The sequence below is a fragment of the Physella acuta genome, unplaced genomic scaffold, assembly GCF_028476545.2.
Source record: "Physella acuta isolate Inbredline_101_S28 unplaced genomic scaffold, ASM2847654v3 ptg000168l, whole genome shotgun sequence".
In the NCBI taxonomy this organism is placed as follows: domain Eukaryota; kingdom Metazoa; phylum Mollusca; class Gastropoda; family Physidae; genus Physella; species Physella acuta.
The window spans coordinates 969,724-981,889 of NW_026731687.1; the positions used below are offsets into that span (position 1 = coordinate 969,724).

General features: G+C 38.7%; 1 protein-coding gene across 7 annotated transcripts in view; it reads left to right on the forward strand.

Annotated features, from left to right (window-relative positions):
- Positions 1-12,166, forward strand: part of LOC131936102 (ras-specific guanine nucleotide-releasing factor 2) — a 95,776-nt gene that overhangs the window by 13,238 nt on the left and 70,372 nt on the right. For all 7 annotated transcript variants that reach the window (XM_059292969.1, XM_059292972.1, XM_059292973.1 and 4 more), the window contains exon 2: positions 10,841-10,947. In XM_059292969.1, the coding sequence (XP_059148952.1) occupies positions 10,841-10,947 (107 nt within the window). The remainder of the gene's footprint in view (positions 1-10,840; positions 10,948-12,166) is intronic.

Consider the following 12,166-nt stretch of genomic DNA (forward strand, 5'->3'; position numbering starts at 1 on the left):
TGTATCTGTTGATTTTACTAAAACCCTAACCCCACCACTAACTCTAATTCCAATCGTAACCTTAACCCCACCCCTAACCCTAATTCCAATCGTAACCCTAACCCCACCCCTAACCCTAATTCCAATCGCAACCTTAACCCCACCCCTAAACCAAATTCCAATCGTAACCCTAACCCCACCCTGTAAATTATTTAAGCATAACAGATCACTACTTGAAAAATATTTTTTAAACTATTGTTTATTAATTTACTAAATAATTAATGAATAATTCCATATAACTGATGCGACTATGCGAGATAATTAAACCGAAAACTCGACTCACTCGGAGTTGTCGCTTTTCTAACCTGCCACATCCGGAGTTTCGCCCCTTTTAACTCTGACATTTACCATGATTGCTTGCCCCTTTTTATTGTTCATAAACAGAATAAATTATTGAGTGCATTATCTCCTCTTTGACCGTCTTCCATTAGGCGGGCGAATATTCAACATTGCAAGCGATCTCTGGTTTCTTGGTCTGGCAGACTACCCAAATATTTCTGGCTAGGTAGGGGCGGTTAGCGGCTATGTAAGGGCAGTAAGCGGTTAAGTAGGGGCAGTAACTGGCTAAGAAGGGGCGGTAAGCGGTTAAGTAGGGGCGGTAACTGGCTCAGAAGGGGCAGTAGGCGGTTAAGTAGGGGCGGTAACTGGCTAAAAGGGGGCGGTAAGCGGTTTAGTAGGATAAGATGGGGCCTTAACTGGCTATATGGATGTGATAACGGGCTATTTAGACGAGGTAACTGTAGGCATAACAGGCAACTGGCTTTGTAAGGGAGATAAGCACTGTCCAGCCTTTCTTTGATGACTACTCCAGCTGAACACATTTCACAATACATAAAAACAATTGATCTGACAAGTCGATCTTAGCTCCCAATCAACATACAGGGGAGGTTTCACTTTCATTGTTGCCTGTTGATCGTGCTGTTGTTGTTGCCTGTTGATCGTGCTGTTGTTGTTGCCTGTTGATAGTGATGTTGTTGTTGCCTGTTGATCGTGTTGTTGTTGCCTGTTGATAGTGCTGTTGTTGTTGCCTGTTGATAGTGATGTTGTTGTTGCCTGTTGATAGTGCTGTTGTTGTCGCAAGTTGATCGTGCTGTTGTTGTTGCCTGTTGATAGTGCTGTTGTTGTCGCAAGTTGATCGTGTTGTTGTTGCCTGTTGATAGTGCTGTTGTTATTGCAAGTTGATCGTGCTGTTGTTGTTGCAAGTTGATCGTGTTGTTGTTGCAATTTGATCGTGCTGTTGTTGTTGCCTGTTGATAGTGCTGTTGCTGTTGCCTGTTTATAGTGGTGTTGTGGGGATTATCGTGACGGACGGGGTGGTAAATGGGTGGTGGTGTAAGCAGTGGTAGTAGGTGGTATGGTGGTGTAAGGGTGGTGAATAAAGAAGGGAGGGAGTGTGCTTGAGTGGTAGAGCGCTCGACTACTAGCTCTAAGATCTCGAGTTCGAATCTCAGTCCAGACAAGAGACTGTAGGATGTCCCTGAGTCGACTCACTTTAATGGGTAATTGACTCATGTTAAGGAAGGTAATGGCGGCTGGCAATAGTGCTGATCACGCCACATAAACTCTACTTCATCTAACCTATGAATCGTTACGTCTGAAACGGGAGCCTTACTTATAAGGGGGTGATGTAGTGGACGGTGTTGTGTTATAATGGGTGGTGTAATGGATTTTAAATGTGTTATAAGATTGGTGGTATAAGAGGTGGTGTAAATGGTTGGGTAGATGCTGATATAGTAGATGGTATATTGTGTGAAATAATTTGTCGTTAAGTTTGGCTAAGCGTTAATAACTGTGATTAACTGTTTTGTTGTTGTAATAAAGTTCTTATCTAGGTTAGTATAGACAATTTAGACAACAACTCAGTGCCTATAACCCTACATTCACACAGACTCACGTATGAATATACGGCACGATCAAACACACACTAAATCAATAACATATGTACACGCCTATCTCAATACATAAACACAGGCGCATACGAGCACTTAAACACACTTCATAAATGTAAATTCAATTTTCCGACTAGAATCTAGGTCAAACGCTTTCAATAATGGAGTCACGTGACACAAACATAGATTGTTCTAGCAGTACAGCTCCTCCTCCTCCTCCCATCCTCCTCCCACCCCTCACCACACGGCTCAGCTGCAGTCGTCCATTAGCACCCCCACCCCCATATGTTGGGATTAGCTTGCCTCGTTCTCTCCGATTTATTCGCAATTTATTCCAACCGTTCTTTGCGTGATATAATTTATTCATTAAGTCTAGATCAAAAGCTGGCTGCTCTTTTAAAGAAACGTTCCAGAATTTTCTTGGATTATGAATCTATCGATTGATTAAGCGAAAAAAAAAAGATGGAGGGGGGGGGGTAAAGACATCTTTAACTCCTCTTTTTATGAGCTGTGTGCTTTAAATAGTTCAAAATTGGCAGAACAGATAAAAGATCAAATGGGACGTCATTCGGTAACATGAAACAACAGTTTATGGAAGGGGGGGGGGGGGTTGTTATGTTTATAGAAGTGGCGGCTGGGAGATTAGGGGTTGTGGTTTGGGTTTGTTTATAGGGTTGGAGGTTAGGGTTTATTTTGTTTATAGGTTGGAGGTTAGGATTTGTTTTGTTATAGGTGGAGGTTAGGATTTGTTTTGTTTATAGGTTGGAGGTTAGGATTTGTTTTGTTTATAGGTTGGAGGTTAGGATTTGTTTTGTTTATAGGTTGGAGGTTAGGATTTGTTTTGTGGAGGTTAGGATTTGTTTTGTTTATAGGTTGGAGGTTAGGATTTGTTTTGTGGAGGTTAGGATTTGTTTTGTGGAGGTTAGGATTTGTTTTGTTTATAGGTTGGAGGTTAGGATTTGTTTTGTTTATAGGTTGGAGGTTAGGATTTGTTTTGTGGAGGTTAGGATTTGTTTTGTGGAGGTTAGGATTTGTTTTGTGGAGGTTAGGATTTGTTTTGTTTATAGGTTGGAGGTTAGGATTTGTTTTGTTAATAGGTTGGAGGTTAGGATTTGTTTTGTTAATAGGTTGGAGGTTAGGATTTGTTTTGTTTATAGGTTGGAGGTTAGGATTTGTTTTGTTAATAGGTTGGAGGTTAGGATTTGTTTTGTTTATAGGTTGGAGGTTAGGATTTGTTTTGTTTATAGGTTGGAGGTTAGGATTTGTTTTGTTTATAGGTTGGAGGTTAGGATTTGTTTTGTTTATAGGTTGGAGGTTAGGATTTGTTTTGTTATAGGTGGAGGTTAGGATTTGTTTAGTTTATAGGTTGAAGGTTAGGATTTGTTTTGTTTATAGGTTGGAGGTTAGGATTATTGCTGTTTAAAAGAGCTGAGCTTATGGTCAAAATGGTTGAAGTAGGGGGATTTTAAGTGGCATGTGGATGGAATGACTGGGAAACTTTAGAGAGTTCAACATGAAGACACAGTTAATTTTATGAAGAGAAAACCAGTTCAATCAACTTCACGTGTAACCGCTAACCTATTGCTATTTAAGTTTGCTTGCTGCATTTTTCTTGGTAAATGTTGTTCTTATGATCGATCGTAAATTGCGCTGAGTGCCTGTGTCAGGTTTAGCAAAGGCTTTGTATCATATTCCGGTTTTTACAGATGTGTCAGATGTAGATCTATATAGAAAGATTTTTATTTTGTTCACGAACATAATTATTTTAATAGTTAAACCTCATTAAAGCTATGTCTAATAAATAGGTATTTCATCTTTTGTGTACGGGTTTAAAAAAAATCCTGCAGTGATATACGTAATCGAAGAATCCGCCAAATCAGTTCTTAGGTAAACAGAACTTGGACCCAAAAACCTCTGCTGATTTTTTGTTCCCATCTACTCAAAATTTCTCCAACCAATTGCAAGCTACAAGTAACTCAGTAAGGGCCAGTAACTCACTTTTCCGACTTGCTTAAGGGTAATCAGGACGGAAAGCACGGCTAAGTAGTATTGGAGTTGTTCTCCTTGTTTCAGCAATTCCGTGCAAAGTTACAACCTTATGGGAATTAGGAAATGACAGTCATTTCATTACCAGCCCACGTGACAACAGCTACGCATGAAAACTATTTTATTCATGCCAAAACTCATTCGTCCCACAAAAAGTCGTATTCTGCCTGGCTGTTCTCGGTTACTGTTTTTAAACAACCGAAGTTTCAGGTTTTCAAACAACACAATTCAAATATTCGATTTCCTCCTGTCTTAGTTTGTACATGCTCTTAATCTCCGTTTTAATCAACGTCAGACATCTTGCTTCATTGGTCTTTTATTTTCTTTAGAATTTCATCAGGCATTATTTAAAAAAAAAACAACTAGGCTTTCATTTCTTATCGATTTCATCAGTGTATAAACCCCAGACATCACACGTATACAATGTGCACAAACAGCCATTAAGCTGTGTTCGGTGCTAGTGGTTAGACGGGTCTGATGTGGATGTCGTTTTCTGACTGGTAAATGTCGCCAGTGCCGCGTTTGATTAGGTGATTACGGGACTGACGGATGAAATACATCCCACAATAATTTGACAGATAGACTTAAACAGCTCCCACAATAATTTGACAGACAGATACAGCTCCCCCAATAATTTGTCAGATAGACTTATACTGCTCCCACAAAAATTTGTCAGATAGACTTATACAGCTCCGACAATAATTTGCCAGATAGACTTATACAGCTCCCACAATAATTTTTCAGATAGACTCAAACAGCTTCCACAATAATTTGTCAGATAGACATACACCTCCCACAATAATTTGTCAGATAGACTTAAACAGCTTCCACAATAATTTGTCAGATAGATACAGCTCCCACAATAATTTGTCAGATAGACTTATACAGCTCCCACAATAATTTGACAGATAGACTTAAACAGCTCCCACAATAATTTGACAGATAGACTTATACAGCTCCCACAATAATTTGTCAGATAGACTTATACAGCTCCCACAATAATTTGTCAGATAGACTTATACAGCTCCTACAATAATCTGACAGATAGACTGACACAGCTCCAACAATAATTTGATAGATAGACTTATACAGCTCCGACAATAATTTGTCAGATAGACTTATACAGCTCCCACAATAATTTTTCAGATAGACTTAAACAGCTCCCACAATAATTTGACAGATAGACTTATACAGCTCCCACAATAATCTGACAGATAGACTTATACAGCTCCCACAATAATTTGACAGACAGATACGGCTCCCACAATAATTTGTCAGATAGACTTATACAGCTTCCACAATAATTTGTCAGATAGACTTATACAGCTCCCACAATAATTTGACAGATAGACTTATACAGCTCCCACAATAATTTGTCAGATAGACTTATACAGCTCCCACAATAATCTGACGGATAGACTGACACAGCTGCAACAATAATTTGTCAGATAGACTTATACAGCTCCCACAATAATCTGACAGATAGACTGACACAGCTCCAACAATAATTTGTCAGATAGACTTATACAGCTCCCACAATAATTTGTCAGATAGACTTATACAGCTCCCACAATAATTTGTCAGATAGACTTATACAGCTCCCACAATAATCTGACAGATAGACTGACACAGCTCCCACAATAATTTGTCAGATAGACTTATACAGCTCCCACAATAATTTGTCAGATAGACATATACAGCTCCCACAATAATTTGACAGATAGACTTATACAGCTCCCACAATAATTTGACAGATAGACATATACAGCTCCCACAATAATTTGTCAGACTGATACAGCTCCCACAATAATTTGACAGATAGACATATACAGCTCCCACAATAATTTGTCAGATATACGGCTCCCACAATAATTTGTCAGATAGATTTATACAGCTCCCACAATAATTTGACAGACAGATACAGCTCCCACAATAATTTGTCAGATAGACTTATACTGCTCCCACAATAATTTGACAGATAGACTTATACTGCTCCCACAATAATTTGACAGATAGACTTATATAGCTCCCACAATAATTTGTCAGATAGATTTATACAGCTCCCACAATAATTTGACAGACAGATACAGCTCCCACAATAATTTGACAGATAGACTTATACTGCTCCCACAATAATTTGTCAGATAGACTTATACAGCTCCCACAATAATTTGTCAGATAGACTTATACTGCTCCCACAATAATCTGACAGATAGACTGACACAGCTCCAACAATAATTTGTCAGATAGACTTATACAGCTCCCACAATAATTTGACAGATAGACATATACAGCTCCCACAATAATTTGACAGATAGACTTATATAGCTCCCACAATAATTTGACAGATAGACATATACAGCTCCCACAATAATTTGTCAGACTGATACAGCTCCCACAATAATTTGACAGATAGACATATACAGCTCCCACAATAATTTGTCAGATATACGGCTCCCACAATAATTTGTCAGATAGATTTATACAGCTCCCACAATAATTTGACAGACAGATACAGCTCCCACAATAATTTGTCAGATAGACTTATACAGCTCCCACAATAATTTGTCAGATAGACTTATACAGCTCCCACAATAATCTGACAGATAGACTTAAACAGCTCCCACAATAATTTGACAGATAGACTTATATATCTCCCACAATAATTTGTCAGATAGACTTATACAGCTTCCACAATAATTTTTCAGATAGACTTATACAGCTCCCACAATAATTTGTCAGATAGACTTATTCAGACCCCATAATAATTTGACAGAGAGACTTATACAGCTCCCACAATAATTTGACAGACTGATACAGCTCCCACAATAATTTGTCAGACTTATACAGCTTCCACAATAATTTGTCAGATAGACTTATACAGCCCCCACAATAATTTGACAGATAGACTTATACAGCTCCCACAATAATTTGACAGATAGATACAGCTCCCACAATAATTTGTCAGATAGACTTATACAGCCCCCACAATAATTTGACAGATAGACTTATACAGCTCCCACAATAATTTGACAGATAGATACAGCTTCCACAATAATTTGACAGATAGATACAGCTCCCACAATAATTTGACAGATAGACTTATACAGCTCCCACAATAATTTGACAGACAGGTCGATACAAATCAAGCAATAATTTGACAGCTAGACAGATACAACTCAAACTGCTGACTTCAACAACGTTTTCAACATCTCTGTCTGGTCTTGTGTTGACTTGATCAACATTTTCAACATCTCTTTCTAGTTTTGTGCTGAAATCTATTTTTAATATTAATTATTCGTGACGCTAAACTACATTTTACTGTTTGCTTAATTAAATTAGATTTTTAATTAATAACGAAAACCCCCAGAGGGCGTAAGATCGATAACTCCATACATGAAAGCCGAGCATGTCCTGATCAAAATAAAATCACGGCCAGTCTGGTGAGTTGTACCAAATTAGGCCAGACTCAGGTGTATGTTGGCCAGTTACAGGTATAAGGTGATGTTATGTCAATGATCAATATTCCCCCAATCATACATGTGGATATAAGATGATGTTCCCGTCAATGTTCGCCCAATCATACATGTGTACAAAATTACGATGTTCCAGTCAATGTTCCTTGTTTTCACAATCATACATGTGGACATACGGTGATGTTCCCTAATGCTCCACGTTCCCCAATCATACATGTTTTTCGACATTTTGTGCACACAATGGATTGTTTGCAGAGGAAGTCATTCAATCATTAGTTGGAATATCAGTTCAATCTGACATTAGAAGACCAGTTGCTTTACTTTAGTTAGACACTGAAATATCAAATATTTTAAAATGACTCAATTTAGTGTTTTAACCTTATGGGCAAATTATTTTAATGTTATTTTCAATGGCATTAACGTAGACGTTAAGACAAATGAGGAGCAGATAATTTTATATTTAATTGTTCCCACGAACCAAAAACTTGGCTCTGTACATAACTTCTCCTTAATAAACCTCACACTTTGGGGTCGGGAGAATCTAAAGGTTTACATTTGAAATTAGAAATTAAATATTTCACAAATGTATGTTATAACACCTGCAGGACCAAGCAAGTTCTAAGGGCTGATACAGTTTAACGACCATATACCACACATCTTTGTTTATGTCGGATTTTGAGCGTCATTCATTCATGGAATCTCGCCATACCGACATCATTTGACATCATTCTGACATTACTCTGACATCATTTGACATCATTTGACATAATTCTGACATCATTTGACATAATTCTGACATCATTTGACATAATTCTGACATCATACTGACATCATTTGACATCATTCTGACATCATTCAGCCATCATTTGACATAATTCTGACATCATTTGACATCATTCTGACATCATTCGGCCATCATTTGACATAATTCTGACATCATTCTGCTATCATTTCTGACATCATTCTGGCATCATTTGACATAATTCTGGCATTATTTGACATCATTTGACATCATTCTGACATCATTTGACATCATTCTGACATCATTTGACACCCAAAGCAAGTGAAGCCTTGATTCGTGACCTTCGCCGTACCAACATCATTCGACATCAGCTGAAATCATTTGACATCCTCAGTAATTCAAACCTTAAATTGAAGCATTTTTCCAAACCAACATCATTGGACATCATCCGATCTCCATATAAAGTGAAGCCTTGATTGGTAGCATTTGGCCATACCAACTTTCCCTTTTGAATTATTGATGGACTTGTGTTTGGCATACACAAAGTGTAGGGCTATTGTAGGATCAAGTTGTGTTTGGTGAAAACTTGGGGATGGTATATGGTCTCTTGACCCGTAGTCTCTCGTCTAATCATCTCTTGGGTCTTCAGAGTTGGTCACTTGACTTGGTCACTTGACTTGGTCTATTGACTTGGTCTTTTGACTTGGTCTATTGACTTGGTCTGTTGACTTGGTCTATTGACTAGTTGACTTTTGGTCGTTTGATATTTTAGTCTTTTGAGACTCTTGGTACCTTGACCCTTCTTGATCTTGGTCTCTCGATTTCTATTCCCTTGGTCTTTTGTTAAAGTTACTTACTTATAGATTTTTTTTATGTGGATGTTTTGTGTATGTTTTTTTTTTTTTTGTACTTCGCGTGATTAACAAATTAGTATGTTTGTGATTACTTAAAGCTATTTATGCCGTTAAAGGCAATTATTATAATTTTTAAACTGATGTTAATTAATCTAGCATAACCACACTTATCAACCATCATATTGATCACAACCATTGACTATTAGACCTTTTAGTTTTAATGATTTAAAAATGGACCGCAATCATTGATTATTAGACTCCTGGTTTTCATGATGTAAAAGCTGACCGCAATCATTGACTATTAGACCTTTTAGCTTTAATGATTTAAAAATGGACCGCAATCATTGATTATTAGACCCTGGTTTTCATGATGTAAAAGCTGACCGCAATCATTGACTATTAGACTTCTTCTCTGGCTTGTGTCAAGTCCCCAGACCATGAATATTTGATGATCCTTGCAAGATTTCAGCTTTTTGTTTCCAAGTCATTTCGCCAGCCAGTCATTTTGTCGAGCCGTTATTTCGCAAGTCGGTTATTTCGCGTAACGGCCGTGCCGTCGAGTGTGGCCTTAGGTAGCTCGCCCGAGGTTTGTGTTTGTACCGTGCCGCTTGCATTATTGAGACCCTTGCCCCGGGGTGGGGGATGAATAATTCACCCAAGCGGATCGATGGCTATTGTACGCGTACGAACCGTGAAGCTATTATGTGTGTCTGGGTAATATACGCGGTGATAAGTGCCGAGATACTGTATACTTTGCCGGGCAGATACTAGTATATGCATTGATAAGCGTGTCGTTGTTATCTAAGCAATTAGCGTGTCGTTTTAATCCAAGCAATTAAGGCAGAGTTGATTGGTGTGTAAAGTGTCCAGCTTTAAGTTCAACTCTGAAGCTCCAAGAATGAACTGAAAAAAAGTCGCTGCGGTCAGTTTGACCTGTGTCCACTGGTGTTGGTTATGTCATGTCCGGACAGTGCTAGACAGGTTCTATCCGGACAGTGCCAGACAGGTTCTATCCGGTCAGTGCCAGACAGGTTCTATCCGGTCAGTGCCAGACAGGTTCTATCCGGACAGTGCCAGACAGGTTCTATCCGGACAGTGCCAGACAGGTTAGTCAGTGCTAGACAACGTGTTTCCGGAGAGCCAATGTGAGGCAACTGTATCCGGACAGACTGAAACACCATGACGACAGGAAACAGCTCAGTCCATGTTAATCAATCAATTTGACGTTTAAAACCCACATTAGAAAATCTGCTTGTCAAGAATAAACTAAAATAGATGTAGTTGGTAATCTTTAGAATTGCTATTTTATTCATTACTTACAAACATTTATGAAATATATTTCAATAGCAAATAAAATCCATTGAAATATCTTTTATGCTGTTGTTTAATCTGACATTTATTTCTGTTTCTTTATCACGTTTATAATGTTCCATTTTATTCAGCTGATTAGATACTTAGTTAAATCAAACACTGCCAACATGTAAAGTTTAGAGTTTAGGAGGTAGATCTATATGCTATTTTTCTCGAGACATGCAGTTTTTGAACATGTTTCGAACTGATTATAGAAAATCTTAAATGTCTCGCGATATCTAAAAAGAAGTGGATACATGATGGCAAAATGTACGCCCACAACAACCGAATTACTTGATTCGATATTTTTTTTTTTAAGTTATCGAATACATCTGTCATCTTCATGCTATTTTAATTTATTTATTTGAATCAATCATACTTTAAAAGTTAAAAAAAAAGATTTCTAACTATTGTAATAAAAGTTATTTCTTTCGTTTATTCCAGTATGCGTTCACCATTACATACAAAATAGAAGGCCAACGGCAGTATGATTTGAGAAGCGAGTCGGAAGTTGAATGCAACGCTTGGATTGACGCCATCAAAAGAGCCAGGTAATAGTCCGTGGTGTGATCCATATTGTTGGTTCTTGTACTGCCCAACACGATAGCGTTGTGAAATATTGCAGCATGCCAGGATGTAATGTTAAAATTACATTAAAGAAGTCTCCTCAAAGTGGTGTAAAAGGATTGGGTAATTTGATAGCATAAGTTAATTAAAGCTATGTTAAATGTCAGCTTTTATGTCATGTTTGATATGCAACCCCAGCTAGGATATCAGACGGGAGTACAGGGGTCTAATGTACAGGGGTCTAATGGGGATATGTGAGTGAGATACGCGATAAAGGTGGGGGTGGGGGACGGGGGTCTTTGCATTGAAATCAGGTGATGGACGGAAGGTGGGGGGGGGGGGGGGGGGTTCATAGCACGAAGGCGATGGGGATCCGCATCACGTGCAGTTGGTTGGGGTACTCAAATAGTTGATGGGGTCTATCAAATACATGTGGTGAGAGTGGGCTGGGATGGGTGTTTTGTGTGATTTTTCATCAGTGATCAGGATGTGGATGAAGATGTTTTAATTGGCACTATGTTGGGACGGCGCTTAACTGTTAGCATGGAGGTCTAGAGCTCGGATCTCGGTGGTGGTGGTGGGGGGGGGGGGGGCACACACTCGAGATTGCATGACGTTCCTATGTCCACCCAGCTCTAGTAGGTACCTGACTCACGTTAGGGAAAGTAAAAGCGGGTTCCCTTAATGCTAACCACAACAACTCTAAGAAACATATGAACTCTACTTCACCTACCAAATTGATTGTTAGATCTGATCGGAAAATTTGCTTTTTTTAATCATAGAGGGGTGGGGGATTGCTATCGACCTTGCAACATGCAGTGTGTAGGGGGAAAGGGGGGGGGGGGTTGCATGACGATAGAATGGGTGGGAGGAGCACTGTCGTGGTGGTGGTGGGGGGGGGGCATTAGCACACACCGGCCGTAAAAACTGATCAGGCCATTCATCCCTGCTGGCACCACTCATCACTGATCCATCATCGATGCCTCATTAAAATCACGCTGATCAAGAATCTAGTACCCTTGATGTGGATTAAGTAGCAATGACATTCCAGCACATTTTAGCTTTCTTATTTAAATTAACTTCAGTTAATAGCTTGTTAAGGGTTCAGTATAGATTATTTACAATATTTCCATTTATTATGTGACAAGTTTAGCATTTATTGTATGACAAATTTGTTATTTATTTTAATGAGAAACTTGTCAT